Source organism: Electrona antarctica, assembly GCF_951216825.1.
Source record: "Electrona antarctica genome assembly, chromosome: 12".
Taxonomy (NCBI): Eukaryota; Metazoa; Chordata; class Actinopteri; order Myctophiformes; family Myctophidae; genus Electrona; species Electrona antarctica.
The window spans coordinates 30,939,056-30,954,783 of record NC_136793.1 but is presented as its reverse complement, the minus strand read 5'-3'; the positions used below and the strand labels follow the sequence as shown (position 1 = coordinate 30,954,783).

Below are 15,728 nucleotides of genomic sequence, written 5' to 3'. Positions count from 1 at the left end.
CAAGTATAATTTATGCTTCGTCCCGCGATGGTGTCGCGCACACTCATAACAGTGGCATCCGGGACACGATGTGAGCTTGTATATCAGCTGTTCTCTGCGTGCAATACTGTTGCGCAATGAAGTATAACTGTCTCCTCGGGTGCACCTCACTAGCCAACACACAAGAGAGGTTGAATTAATTGAAACCAGCACTCCCCAAAACAGGTTTGGAGATCTGTTGGGAATTGATTACATGAAACAGTCACCTGTGCGACCAGTCTATTTGCTGCTAGTTTAAATTGACTCTTATATGATATGTGATGGTAGCGTGTCCAGTCAGTGTTCAGGCAGTCGGCAACGGTTGCTAAGCTAAGATTGGACAATCGCTATTGGGGGGTGGGTCTATTAAATTGAATTCAAAATCTTCAAGTTCAAAGAGAGACAAATTTAGGCTATATTAAATATAGGTAACAGTTAAGGTAAATAAGAGCTAAATAAACGTAATAATGGAATATCTGTTCTTCAAAACAATTGTCAGTATGATTAACGTTTTTGGGGGGATAATTGTATTCTCGTCTTGTATTTACAATGGGAAGAGTGGCAGTGTCTCAGGAGGTACAGCAGCCGATCTCTGGCTCCCCCTGTGTTAGTGTCAAAGTGTCACTGAACCCAAAACTAATCCTGATGAACAGGCTGGTACCTTTCATGGTAACTCTGAAATCAGTGTATGAATGGGTCAACATTGTAAATAGGTGCTATATCAATGCACCATTTAGCATTTTAATGTACAAATATTAAACAATATTAAACAATATTATCACAAACAATTTAAAGTAAAGTAGCAAAGTAGTTCATCCCATTAGTGTAAAAAAACAGTGAAGGTTTTTACTGTGGTAAAAAACATATCCATACTGCCCCAGTCCTACTTGAAGTACTTTGTCTTCAGCACCTTATGCTGCTGCCCTTTTTGGTTGATGAATGTCAACACTGTGTCCTTGATCTGGGGAGGTAGTAATGCACAAAATACAGGTTTTGATCAGAACAAAAGTGTAACAACAAATTTGTTTCAAACCAAATGGTCAAATGAACCTAAGTTGGTAAAAACACATTTTAATTGTATTAGGAAGCATATGCTTTTGAAAAAAATAAAATAAAGATGTCAGTGTGAGCTGAAATGAATCCACAAAGTCTCAATTTTATACACATGGGTTTTAGTTGAAAGAACAGACATTCAGTAGTATGATCTGGATAATGGCTCTGCTACCCTAAACGTACTGTATTTAACACTGGTCATACCCAACTGGTCATACCTGTAACGGACCCACATGGGGGGTTCCAATTGTCATAATGTGTTGTCCCTATGGCTTTTATTTTTGAGTGGCTTCCTGTATAAATGTCAGGTCTCAGGCCTTATTTTGACCGTTTCCTGCACAAACTGGTACTGATTACTCAGATCAAGATCACCTGTGGTGCCGACACCCAGTATGGGCGCTACATACTAATTCCTACACGGGTTGTGTTTATAACCACGCCCCCGGGCAAGTTAAGTTTACTGAGGTTAAGGTCAGGGTTAGGTTTAGGTATAGTTTTACTGAGTTAGGTTTAGGCTGTCAATCACAGCGACTGGCCAATCACAGCGTGTCGACTGCACAACCCGTGTAGGCTTTGGTATGTCGCTGTATGGGCCTAGAAGGAGGCATTAGATTATAAAACTGTCACTTGCCCACCTCGATGGTAGAGGAACAGATATTGCCACAAGAGAGGAACGGCTATGGCATTTACGGAGAAGTTTGTTTGAGGAAGGGAAGGACAGACGGTCAGACCACAATGGACGGACAGATGGCCAAACGAGCCCTGGAACAGACTTTTTTGCACAAGCCACTTTAGCACCGAGCTGGAAGGGGGAAAAAGGTGATACTTTTATTGCTGGTCAATCTTGTATGAGGGATATTGGTAATTGGCCTTATTGTTGTATGTATTGTCTGAGGGTTATTTATTTCAAATTTTCTATATTGCATTTTGATAAAATGGATTAAATATTGTATAGTTGTGATTTATACGCTCATGGATGTTATGGGAAATGTATTATGCCTTTTGATTATGGAATGTTGTATTGATGTAGCCTATGTTATGTCCTTTTTCCAGTTTCTACGTTGGGTTCTGAATAAAGAGAAACGTCAAACTCAGGCGGCTTTACCGAATTATTATCCAGCCGGTCCGCTACAATACCCACTGGTCTTATTATCCAGCCGGTCCGCTACAATACCCACTGGTCTTATTATCCAGCCGGTCCGCTACAATACCCACTGGTCTTATTATCCAGCCGGTCCGCTACAATACCCACTGGTCTTATTATCCAGCCGGTCCGCTACAATACCCACTGGTCTTATTATCCAGCCGGTCCGCTACAATACCCACTGGTCTTGCTCCACGCTATGACATATTGTGACTCTTTCCCCACACTATGACATGTTATTATTTTATTTTCTAATCTGCTGTGTTCTCTTATAAGGCGTTCTGTTTTTATGACTGCTGTAATTTTCATGGACACTGAATATCCCCTCATTGGTATGACTGCTGTAATTTTCATGGACACTGAATATCCCCTCATTGGATCAATAAAGGCCTTTCTATCTATACATCTCTAATTGCAACTCAGCACAACAGTATTGATGCTATTAATTGTATTTAACAAGAGTAATCTAACTAGGTCATTTAGAAACATTCTTTCTAACACCATCTCAATGCATGATTCTGAAAGAGAAAAATAATACAGGGGATAATAATGCAAGATGCAAAGACAGTAACTAACCTGTAATGGAATGCCAGCCAAGTCCCCACTGTTCATAAGCTCTTCTACTTGCTCCAGTATGGTCAGATGGTTAGAGTGAGAAAGGAAACCCTGCAAACAAAATAAAGTAATTGTGTAAATCAAATATTTCCTTTGTGAGAGAATAAATGCCCTTTAGTATATCTATTTGATACAACACACAGATGACAATAATAATGAAAAGATTGCTTCAAATAGGCACTGAGGCGTCACCACAGGTTTTGACTTGTGCACTTGACAGCGCCTCGGAGGCGTAAAATATTGATACAGTATTTTAGCTAAGCAGTTCTCATTCCCAACACTATGGAGGTGCCCTCCCATGAGCCTTGTTTACTTTCTCTGCTATGGCACTGTGTGAGATGTTTGGCAAAATGTTTAGGAGTAATATAAACATGTTTTTTGCAACAATTTTCTTCATTTTGTTGAGGAAATGCAGAGCCAGATCACTCATAGCATCTCTGAGGATAGAATTCTGGATGAGCAGGACATGTGCAGCATTTTGAACGAAACGGGCCACTCCTGAAAACTTTGGAAGGCAATGTTAGCCAATCAGTATAGAATTTTGAGAAATCCAACAGACTCGTCTTGATCACATGACTACAGAGATCATGTGTACCGATTTGCGTGAGATTTGGATGAAATCTGTGCGACTAACATAAGCAATGTGTTTTGCAGAAATCGGCCTCATGGTGGCGCTATAACCGGCAGATGTGGAGGGATGCAGGGACAATGTTTTTCCATGGCCTCTAGGAAGTGCGCATACATAAGTTGTATACAGATCGATGCAGTTATAGCTAAAAACAGGAATTGGCCTGTTATAGCGCCACCATGAGGCTGATTTGAAAAAAAATGAGTGGCATGTCATCCTCAGCCTAGTGGAAATGTGCGTGTATAATTTCACGGAAATTGCACACTGTTTGTGATTTGTGGCATTTTGTTCGAAACGGACCAATCATGTGAGCTTTGGAAGCCAATCTTAGTCAATCAGGATGGAAGATGGGAAATGGTGCAGATCCGTGTTGATCACATGACTATGGAGATAGTGTATACCGAATTGTGTGATGTATGGATAAAATGTGCACGAGTAATCTACAGAAATGTGTTTTGCCTAAATCGGCCTCATGGTGGCGCTATAACAGGCCGTTGAAGAATATTTGGTCCAAAGGTGGCAGAGATTAGCTGGTAACGGACGGACGGACACACACGGACAGAGTGCAAAACATACTCTCTCCCCATGCCTTCGGCCTGGTGGAGACAATAAAGTGAACTATTTCAGAATACAGTCATAAGAATAAAACTCAAAGCAGATGAATAATTAATGAATAAATCAATAAAACAGGAATATACAATCAGTCAATATATGATTAGACTAAACCTACATATTTTCCATTTAAAAATGCCATACTGTACACAAGATGTGTTCTTTTATTTATAATGGGAACAGTGGCACCCAGGACCAAAACTGGTGTCCACCCCCTGGCACTTTTAAGAGCACACGTGAAAAATGTTTTTCCGTGGCCTCTAGGGAGTGTGCCTACAAAGTTTTACACAGATCGGTGCAGTTATAGGTAAAACACGAATGGGCCAGTAATAGTGCCACCATGAGGCTGATGTGAATTTTTTCTTCCTCTGCTTAGTTGGAATGTGCATGCAAAATTTCACTCACATTGCACTGTGTTCATGATTTGAAGCATTTTGTTCAAAACGGACCAATCCTGCAAACTTTGGAAGGCAATAGCCAATGGGGATGCAATATGGGGAAGCAGACAGGTCTGTGTTAATCAAATAACTATAGAGATAGTGTATACCAATTTGTGTGATGTATGTATGGTGTTACGAACTGCTGTCCTGATTAGAATTGTTATTGTATTTGGTTAATTTGGGAATAATTGTGATAAGTTGGAAATGTTGACAGCCTGTGTTATATTGTTTCCCTTTTGTGTTCTCTATATTAAGGTCATGAATGGAGGTGAATGGAGAATGTAGAGAATGGGTGTGGTGTATAGAGTAATAAAAGGATAGAGACCGAACCGAAACGTTTGTTTGTGTTTGCTTTGGTATTTTGTTTTTAAGTATCACAGTTTCATGTTCAGTTATTTATTGTACTTTTGTATTTCCCCATGTAATGTGAAACCCTGCTTTACCATCCTGTAGGGGTGTTTGATAGTTATTTTGTTTGATCCTATTTATTGTATTTTTGTTAGTTAGTGTAGTGAGGTTAGTAATTGTATTTTTGTTTCCAATTTGTTAGAGACTTTAGTTAGGGGTAATTTTCCTTTTCTTAGATAGCAAGTTTTTCACTTTTGTAAAAGCTGTCTCCTCATTATGTTCTCCCCCTACCCTAGACAGGGGGTCGTAATCGTAACATATGGATAAAATGTGTACGAGTAATATAAAGAAATGTGTTTTGCAAAAATCGGCCTCATGGTGTCGCTATAACAGACCATTGTGGAAAAAGTGGGATCAAAGTGGCATCGATCGGTGCCGGAGATTAGCTGTACACGGACGGAGTGCAAATACTCTCCCCATGCCTTTGGACTGGTGGAGACAAAGTACAACCTTGACCAAATCATCTGTTAATCAGTCACCTGGATCTGCTGTTCCTTTTTACTGGAACAGGGGATCAGGAGGAGAGATCCGAGTGCAAGGGCTGACAGACCAAACTGGGCAAAGCGGTTGGCAATTCCTATCAGATCCAGATTCAATAGGAACGGACACCTGTTGAAACAAAGGCCAAGACAGACAACATTAACCATGATTCAGGTCACCGCTGTCCCATGAACCTATTCATTTATCAAGTCACGTGGCCACCATTTCTGGAATAAACCGGCAACAAGAAAAGTTTCAACAGAGCTTACTTGAGAAGAAGAGCAAAAGTCCTGTGGAGGGTGGCCTGTTGATCGGGACTCAATGGAACAGATGCTGTGACAATCAAAGCAATCAACGGCAGTTATTTTCACATATTATACATTTAAAGATCAAACTGTAAAAGCAGCTGGCAACCACTATGATGCGATACCTGAGACAAAGGGTGCCAGTATCATGCTCCTCCAGGTCCGAGAAAAACAGGAGATCTGTGTGGACAATGAAACGTCACAAGAGATTATTCAATATTTTAACCAATTCACTTAGTTATAAAATGCTGTAAACTAACTGGGTTTATTTTCTCGCTCCATGTGTGTGAATAAAAAATGTGAATACATTTTAATTTGGAGAAGGACTGACTGATTCTGTGTTACAGACAATACATCACCACCTTGGCACTGGCAGGTTTGCATCAGCTGAATGTAATTCCATCCAAAATTAAGAATACAAGGCTTATAGCTGCTAGTTAGTTTGTAACCAGTGAGTTACAAAATGCACCATTATGAGTAGGTGCATCGACGGTTTCATCATTGCAAAGTCATTGTGTCATCTGTCCACACCCTACCTATAGTTCCTCTATCTGTCCACACCCTACCTATAGTTCCTCTATCTGTCCACACCCTACCTATAGTTCCTCTATGAGAAGTTTAGCACTACAGTGTACCCCGCTCCCTGATTATTGATTGATTATTGTGCCTGCCAATTACTCTCAAAATCAAAAAAGGCATAATACATTTTGCTGGACGAGTCTTTATTTGATTGTAAATGTTCCAGAAATCCATATGGACTATATACTGTATATACCTGCTGGTGCTCTACTATATTATAAGCCCCCCAGTAAACACAACTTAGTACATAGCTTATTGTGCCATGGCGGAAAATGTTCTTGGCATGGTGGTAGTGCACCACTGCTCAGTCAAGAAAGAAGAAACACATCACATTAGTTTGTTGAGAACTAAATCTAAATTACCTGCCACAGAGAGGGAACAGCAGCTAATGCCTCCAGCACCTTCTGGAGGTGGCTGATCTGTTGAAAAACAAAAAAGACAATTCATGTTAACAGTAGGGACATGAAGCTGATTCTGCAAATGCCTTCTAAATCAGTAGTTCTCACACATTTAAAGGGACACTTCACCCTTTTTGCCAAAAAATATATATCAATGACGTTTATAAGATTTAGAACACTTTCCTGGCATTATTTTTTGTGTAATCTCTGGGTTTAGATATTTTAGATTAACGGGTGGCTCTGACGTCAGAGACACTCTTCCGTATTGCTACCGGACTACATCGTCTCCTCACACTGCAGCTAGACCAGCCCCAAAACACAGCCGTCACGGACACTGCGATTTGTTCCACCTACAACCTTCGTTGACCGCACCCCCACATGCGCATTTGTTATTGTGTTTGTGTCATGTCGCTGTCATCAGCAGAGCAGCACCAGAGAGACGCGCTATGTTGCCACGAATCCCCCCCCCCCAACTCTAGATTTATTATAATGATATGAAGTGACTTGCCATAAACCATCCATTAACTCCCCATTCATCCAATTTGCATCTGCTTGTATTAAACAACATTAAACTCACCAACATTGCAGCTGTAGGGAAAGCTTGAATATCCACTTTCAAACTGCAAAGCTTTTGTTTCATAAAAATCCACCGAATCTTTTTCCCACTCAGCTCTGCACTTAGTTTTTCTTCTTTTTTAGTTCTATCTCACTACTAGAACGTTCTGACTCTGAGGTAGATAAGATTTTTGGCTGTCAACAGCATCCATTTGTTTTTTCAATGTTGTGGACCGGAGCGTGGTGAAATAGTTGCTAAGATACGATACTGCATAGTGATTGGCTCTGCTGCATGCCTATGAAGAGTACTGACCAATGAGCTGAGCCTAGCGCCCTTCCAGACACCAGGTTCCAGTGTCTTGCTTTCCTGTTCCTATAGCTCAGTCAGCTGCCCCTTCTTATTACTGCATGAGAGCGAGTGACTGAGAATCACCATAACGCGCTGTCATTTTTCCACGAGACAAAAATACGGGATTAAGTGCGTCCCGTATCGGTTCATTACGGGACAGGTCTTTTAGTTGCCAAATACGGTACGATCGTATCTTAGCAACTATTTCACGGTCCACAACATTGAAAAAACAAATGGATGCTTAGCCCAAACATTTAGACTCTCGTAGAGGTTTTTTTCGATTCTGACGAATCTCTCAACGAGAGTCTAAACGACGAGGTCCCCTTTAAGAGGGCTTACGTGTCTGCCTCAAAATCACTCTTACCTTGTACAAATGCAAAATCTAAAAATAGAAAAAGATTGCCCCACATGTCCGGTGGGTGTGCGGGAAACAATTACTTCCGTAGCGACCGTAGTTTTCAATAAAAAAAATATTTTAATCCACTCCGTCCATACTCCTCCATTGTAAATGCGCAACAGAACATTGGCCGCGCCCCTAGTGGCCAGGGTTCTGTTGCGCATTTACAATGGAGAGAAAACCAAGATGGCCGCCAGATTCCGAGACAGAGTATGGACCTTAGTATGGACGGAGTGGATTAAAATATTTTTTTTATTGAAAACTACGGTCGCTACGGAAGTAATTGTTTCCCGCACACCCACCGGACATGTGGGGCAATCTTTTTCTATTTTTAGATTTTGCATTTGTACAAGGTAAGAGTGATTTTGAGGCAGACACGTAAACCCGTGCCCTCTTAAAGGGGACCTCGTCGTTTAGACTCTCGTTGAGAGATTCGTCAGAATCGAAAAAAACCTCTACGAGAGTCTAAATGTTTGGGCTATGGATGCTGTTGACAGCCAAAAATCTTATCTACCTCAGAGTCAGAAAGTTCTAGTAGTGAGATAGAACTAAAAAAGAAGAAAAACTAAGTGCAGAGCTGAGTGGGAAAAAGATTCGGTGGATTTTTATGAAACAAAAGCTTTGCAGTTTGAAAGTGGATATTCAAGCTTTCCCTACAGCTGCAATGTTGGTGAGTTTAATGTTGTTTAATACAAGCAGATGCAAATTGGATGAATGGGGAGTTAATGGATGGTTTATGGCAAGTCACTTCATATCATTATAATAAATCTAGAGTTGGGGGGGGGGGGATTCGTGGCAACATAGCGCGTCTCTCTGGTGCTGCTCTGCTGATGACAGCGACATGACACAAACACAATAACAAATGCGCATGTGGGGGTGCGGTCAACGGAGGTTGTAGGTGGAACAAATCGCAGTGTCCGTGACGGCTGTGTTTTGGGGCTGGTCTAGCTGCAGTGTGAGGAGACAATGTAGTCCGGTAGCAATACGGAAGAGTGTCTGACGTCAGAGCCACCCGTTAATCTAAAATATCTAAACCCAGAGATTACACAACAAACTAGAGAAAGTGCCCTTCCGGGCACAGGTCTCCACCAGGAGGATAGGAGTGTGTGTGATGTTTGGCAAAATGTTTAGGAGGATGTTTTTTGTTATTTGTTTTTGCAACAATTGTCTTCATTTTGTTGAGGAGAGCCAGATCACTCATAGCATCTCTGAGGATAGAATTCTGGATGAGCAGGACATGTGCAGCATTTTGTACAAAACGGGTACTCCTGAAAACTTTGGAAGGCAATGTTAGCCAATCAGTGTACAATCTGAGAAATCCAACAGACTCGTCTTGATCACATGACTACAGAGATCATGTATTTCTGTAGCCATTTCTTCATACGCCTTTGATGGCAATTGGATGATTTGAGGCATTTTGTTCCAAAAATGTGTTTTGCAAAAATCTACCTGTTGGTGGCGCTATAACAGGCCAATGTGAAAAGGGTGGGATATATTCCTCAGCCTAGTAAGAAAATGTGTGAAAGATTTCACGTAAATTGCATGCTGCGTTCATGATTTGAGGCTATTGTTCAAAACGGGGCAATCTTGCAAACTGTGAAAGCCAATTATAGCCAATTAGGATGGAATATGAAATATCAGACAGATCCGACTTGAGCACATGACCATAGAGATACTGTGTAACGATTTGTGAGATTTTTGGACAGAATCTGGAGGAGTAATATAAAAAAATGTGTTTTACAAAAGTCGGCCTCCTGGTGGCGCTATAAAAGGCAGATGCGGAAAATGCAGGTCAAAGGTTTGTCCTTGGCCTCTAGGGAGTGTGCATGCAACGTTTCACGCAGATTGGTGCAGTTTTAGGTAATAAATGTGAAAAGCTGCCTCATGGTGGCGCTATAACAGGCCGTTCTGGAAAATGTGGGGCAGAGGTTCATCGTTGGCATCCAGGGAGTGTGTGTGCAAAGTTTGGCATCGGCCGGGTTAACGGTGCCGGAGATTAGCTGTACACAGACGGACGGAAGGAAGGACGGACGGACGGACGGACACACACACACACACGGACGGACGGACACACACACGGACGGAGTGCAAAACATACTCTCTCCCCATGCCTTCGGCCTGGTGGAGACAATAATGCCAGGAAAGTGTTCTAAATCTTATAAACGTCATTGATATATATTTTTTGGCAAAAAGGGTGAAGTGTCCCTTTAAGGTTTTTCAAAAATGTTAAAATAAATAGCTGATGTACAAGCTCGCAGGCACAAAGTGACGCACTGTAAGTTTGTATATCTTAGATTTTAGTGTTGGCTATTCAAAAAGAGCAAACACTGAAGCTTTCCCGGTTTTAATGGTTTAAAAAAAGCTTATGTAGTAGTGTTCGTATAGTAGAAAAGGTTCTAAAAAGATTTTATTCTAGTGCCAGTACTACTGAATGTCTTGACAGAGGTCGGGTGACTGAAACATTTAAGCTGTGTCTGTAGCTAAATGGGTCCAGGATGTAAGGGTCCATTTGACCCCAGCACAACCAGAAGAATTTTTGGAAGCATGTTTCCTCTTCCAAGTTTGATTATATGACTTGCAGTTTGATTATTTTCATTTGCCATGAAAATAATTGTGTAAGTGTTGTTGCTGTTGTGGTAGCCGTTTGTTTTTTACTGTTGAGACCGAAGACAAATTTCCACACGTGGACAATAAATGAAACTAACTAACTAACTAGTCTTTAAAGACCATCTGCAGACAGGTTACTAACAATACTTACTACTAAACATATTACTACTAGTAGTACTACTAGTGCCCCCCCCCCCATGAAGAGATTATTCATAATTCAGTTCAAACTTCATCTTCTCACCATGTTGAAGCTTAGCAGCTTCTGCAGTAAACCATTCCACAGTTGGGGATCAAACACTTGATACTCCAGACAAAGATCTGCCACCAAACGCACAGCCTGCAGAGAAACTACTCCCGTTAATGTCTATAAACGGCCACATAAATCTCATACATACTCTCAATGAAGAGGAACAATTCAATCTAAATTAACAAAATAGGCTTATATTTTCAGTGGTACAGCACCTGTGGTTCGTGACTGTGGTTCTTCCACAACCCCTTAATCATGCCTTCTTTGGGACTGTTGAGGAATGATTCCACAGTGTAAGGAATGTTTAAAGCCTCCAGGTTGGAGACATAGATGTAACACTTCAGGTAGTACCTGCATGGGATGTCAAATACAACATCGGTGAATAAGACATAACATCCCTGATGAAGGCCAACTGTGGCAGAACTGTCGTGTACCATGAATACAAAGAGAAAAGAGAAGCGCTGCAGGGATCAATCAGTGGCTCAAATAGATAGGTACTCTTTGGTGATACAGGTAGGAACTTACCGATAACGCTATGTACAAAAAGGTTCTTCAAAAAAATAATTCCTTGGAATTCTTCTTTGCAAGTCTGCACCTTTTGGGAATTGAGCAGTACCTTTTGGGAATTGAGCAGTTCACCTAAAAATATACCGTATTTTGGGTAAACAAAACACTGATGTGTTTTGAGCCAACTAACATACGGTTGGGGAATTCCAGCTGATATATACTATTTTGTTTGGTTGGATATACTAGGGCAACAAGAAATGCCTGGGTGGGAATCTGTACATTCTCAGAACTTATTTGCCCTGGACAATGGAATGATAGTAGGACCAGAAAGTGATCAGCTTGTGTTGATTGGTCAGCTGCTGTATCTTACCTAGGCATTATACAATAGTAGCACAATCCAAAAGTTAACTTAAATTGTTGAATCAATGCTAGTAGAAAAGCGGCCTTCAGGTGTGTGAACAATTTCTGCGTGGTTAGCAGTGTTTTGTTATTGGGGCAAAAGTATCCATAAGTATGCATATAAAAAATCCCATTGAATACATGATTTGATCTTTGACCAGAGAAGAACTTACTTAATCTTTGTAGAGGGGATCTTGAGCTCTGCCTCCAGAGTGGCAGCATCGGCCAGGTGGATGAGACAAAGCAAGGCTCGACTCCGGTGGCAGGAGGTCAGGCGAGGTCCAGAACTGCCATGGGGCTGGACAAGGAATTAACCCATTAAAACCGGGAAAGTCTGTCAATCTGTGGTCATTTTAGATTTTACCTATACATTGCACATTGGTTGGCTATTCAAAAACAGCAGATATAATAATAAAATCATGAAAATGTTTGCAAATCTTTGTATATCTTTTTCGAAGCAAACATTTTAAACTCAAATCTTTGCTTCCAGGGGTCCCTGGGACAAAATGTTTTCAGATGGGGGTCTGCAGCCAAATGCATATTTATGTTTAAGTTTTTTTAAAGTTTTTTTTCCTTCAGAAAACTGATTTAGAAGACATTTGGTAGAATCGACCCCAGGTCTTAATGGGTTAAATCATGCCCGTCAATCAGGAACACTTAAAATGTTATATGATTTCATGATAATTCAGGTGCAAACTTGATTCATCCCACATAATTACTCACCCATGTTTCCACAGACAATAAGGGGCTCAGCAGGCAGACAGTGTCCATGGGGTATGCCTGCAGTAGATGCACCACCCTGAAGAACATAGTTGAGTACAGCACATATGTAATTAATATTTACTTTTCCCTTTCTGCATGATCACCTATGAGAAAAGAGACCGCATAGCTGCCACATTTAAAAGGCAGCCATTGCACTTTTGCTGGCTCAGTGGAACACGTCCAGAAGTTGAGCACAGTTTAAATGTTTTGAGAAAGACCAATTTATATCAGTTTACTAATCACAATAAATTGTGTCTACTTGCCTTCCATAATAGTGGAAGTGAATGTCAGACCTGTAGGCAGAGCTCTTTCTTCATAAAAAAGGTGAAATAGTGTGAACATAATTATCAATAACTGCACTCAAACCTTATCATGAATGAGATAAGGTTTGAGTGCAATTCATATCGATAATTAGAGGCAAATATAAGTTAAGTAGTTGCCTTTAGTAGACAGATAAATTATATCCCTATAAGCAAAGTATTTTATACATTTTAACAGCATTATGAAGATGCAAATAGGGTGGCTTCACGTTCTTGTGGGGATTTTCAATTGCTTCGCCAATATGGAACTGATTACAACATTGACAGTTCAAAACTACTACACACTATAAAAATGCCTGTACCTCATTAAATCTGGGTCTTCCTCAATGTTGCCAACACATTCTTGATTGTTGATGTCCTTCATGAAAAATAAATAGTAACCCTTAGTCAGTGACTCAACATAAGCAGAATAAAAAGGAGATGGATAACCATTGCAGTTAGCTGATCATTTGAAATATAAGCAATGCAAGCCTGAAAAGACATATACAGATTTGTCAAACCTGGGCCATGGCTGAGCCAGTTTTACAGATCCACTTCTCCAACAGCATATTTCTGATCTTCAGAAGATCCACCTTGCTGATGGTGGCTATTTCCTTACATACAGCATGAATGTCTGTTCAGAGACAAATCATCTTCATATAAACATATTGTAATGTATTCACAATTTGAATTATGTCCACCTAGCACTCACACTAGTATGAATCACTGTAGTTTAAAATCATTTCAAGCAAAAGGGTGTAGATGTGCAGTCTCACATGGTTTACTCTGCCAAGTTAGACTGCAAAAAGCCACAGATACAACACATGGTTGTACTGGTCAGCTCCCAGGTTTTAATGTGTGTGTGTGTGTGTGTGTGCGTGCGCACATGCGCACGCGCGTGTGTGTGTCTGTGTGTGTTTCTATGTGCAGGGCGTTGCTGAAAATGAGCACCTGTGCTCAGCTACTTCCCTGGGTAAATAAAGGACACGCACAAAAAAAAAAGTCTGGATAAGAACTCTAATGTGGGATTGTTTTCACAAAAGGGTCAGTCCTAGTCCGTATTGAAGGCTTTCTAAAAACAAAATGTGCATGTTGGTGATCTGTGGCCAGTGGAAAACAAGTCATTGGTTTAATGGTGATAAACGTAGCGTTTGCCTCATTAGTTGTACAGTATATCAAGGCAAAACCTTTACACCGGGCGCATACTATAGCTTCTCCCATTGTGTGTCATCTATATAGCATCATCTAGCATCTACATCATACTATAGCTTCTCCCATTGTGTGTCATCTATATAGCATCATCTAGCATCTACATCATACTATAGCTTCTCCCATTGTGTGTCATCTATATAGCATCATCTAGCATCTACAACACACCCCCACAGCAAGAGTTCAAGTAATAATTATGATGTAGCATTGTGGTTACAGTATTGGCCAAGGCAGTGGTACTTGCCAGGATAGGCTTGACTCATTGAATTCTTGTAGCGCTGCTCCACACTGATGTGCTCATAGAGAGCGACTATGAGTCTGGCTGGCAGCCCAGTCAGTTTAAGAAGCTCTGGGCTGTTGAGCTGGCTGGCCATCATAATGTTCTCTGTGGCTGAACGCTGGAACTGCAACTTCAGCTTGGTCGAAAAGGACTCAACCTTGACCCGTGCAGTCTCCTGCTCAGGATAAGACAAGCAAAAATATTAAAACCCCAACAGATATACAATCAAACATAACATACGACTGTGAAGACTGACCTCAATGTTTGGGTCCTTAAGCCATGTATCAGCAAGAGATAAGCAGAATCGAAGTGACTGAGTCTTCTCAAGGCCTATGAATAAATTAATAAATGCAATACAAGTGAGAAAATATAATGCATGTGTATAAACAGACAAAACAATGTTATGTCAAGTGTCTGTTATGAACAGACAGATCAGACCTGGGGGCAGTTCCTGAGCAATCCTATGGGCTGTGGCAGCAGCCCACTCTAGGTTCTGTATGCAGTGGATATACTCCATCATCGTCTTTGCCACTTTGAAAGTCTCCTTTTTCTGTAAAACATGCCTCTGGCCCTTCTTGCTCTGCTCCAACAGCAGAGGCTTCATTCTCTTATCAAAGAAGTGGTTCACAGCAGTCATGTACAGCTTGTCAAGACTCACCTTGAAGGAAACAAGACACAATATTATGATGGATGGACAGTTAAGGTGCTTTTTATTTTGTATTGAAGTTGTATAAATTTGAATTATCTACCTTCATAAGCTTGCTAATCAGGAGAAGAGTAGGGAAGGTCTCCTCACTGAGCTCAGGAGCTAAATAGGAAATATTTTAATGTTCAATTCATTAATTCTAATCATAACGAAACTAACGAGGATCACTGTGCCGTGCACTGCAAAAAAATAAAACAATAAAATTACTTTACAGTGTTAATGTCAGACATGTATTAAAATAAGACAAAAGGGGATAAATAAAAGCATGATGTTCTAAAATAGCAGGCAACCAGTGCAGAAAAGCTAAAGCAGCAGTCTTTGGGGTAACTAGTGTACTCACAGATGATCTTCCAGAAATTATTGGTCTGCATAAGCAGGTGGACAGGCAATCTGCTTTTGGACAGAGGAGTAGACTCCAAGCCGTTATCCAAAAGATAGGTGCTCTCTATGTCTGAAGGAGGTGAGATACGCTTGTAGGACTTCAGGTGTTGAACGAGGCCCATTGCCTGCAGATGGTTAAGACACCAATTGCTTATGAATTGTTTTTTTAAAGACATCAAGTGATTAAGTGTACTAATTTCTAAGAAAAAAAGATCCATACCTGACTAACTGAGAAGCCGGTGACAGTCTCATCAGCTGTCTGTATGATCTTGAGCACAACTTCAATCCTCTCATAGTTATAGGGACTGAGCTGCAGAAGGAAGGCATTTTTCATATGGAAAATAATAAAT

The 15,728-nt window shown here is 40.7% G+C and overlaps 1 protein-coding gene across 2 annotated transcripts in view; it reads right to left on the bottom strand.

Moving 5' to 3' along the window:
* Nucleotides 1–745: 745 nt before the first annotated feature.
* Nucleotides 746–15,728, bottom strand: part of kntc1 (kinetochore associated 1) — a 43,312-nt gene continuing 28,329 nt past the window's right edge. For both annotated transcript variants that reach the window (XM_079515354.1, XM_079515353.1), the window contains exons 43-60: nt 15,599–15,688; nt 15,338–15,503; nt 15,041–15,099; nt 14,730–14,949; nt 14,548–14,621; nt 14,256–14,466; nt 13,324–13,436; nt 13,126–13,181; nt 12,465–12,540; nt 11,915–12,039; nt 11,051–11,186; nt 10,830–10,925; nt 6,645–6,701; nt 5,829–5,883; nt 5,668–5,731; nt 5,398–5,527; nt 2,792–2,881; nt 746–979 (exon numbers count right to left, since the gene is read on the bottom strand). In XM_079515354.1, coding sequence (XP_079371480.1) covers nt 902–979; nt 2,792–2,881; nt 5,398–5,527; nt 5,668–5,731; nt 5,829–5,883; nt 6,645–6,701; nt 10,830–10,925; nt 11,051–11,186; nt 11,915–12,039; nt 12,465–12,540; nt 13,126–13,181; nt 13,324–13,436; nt 14,256–14,466; nt 14,548–14,621; nt 14,730–14,949; nt 15,041–15,099; nt 15,338–15,503; nt 15,599–15,688 — 1,896 coding nt within the window. In that variant the 3' untranslated portion in view covers nt 746–901. The remainder of the gene's footprint in view (nt 980–2,791; nt 2,882–5,397; nt 5,528–5,667; nt 5,732–5,828; nt 5,884–6,644; nt 6,702–10,829; nt 10,926–11,050; nt 11,187–11,914; nt 12,040–12,464; nt 12,541–13,125; nt 13,182–13,323; nt 13,437–14,255; nt 14,467–14,547; nt 14,622–14,729; nt 14,950–15,040; nt 15,100–15,337; nt 15,504–15,598; nt 15,689–15,728) is intronic.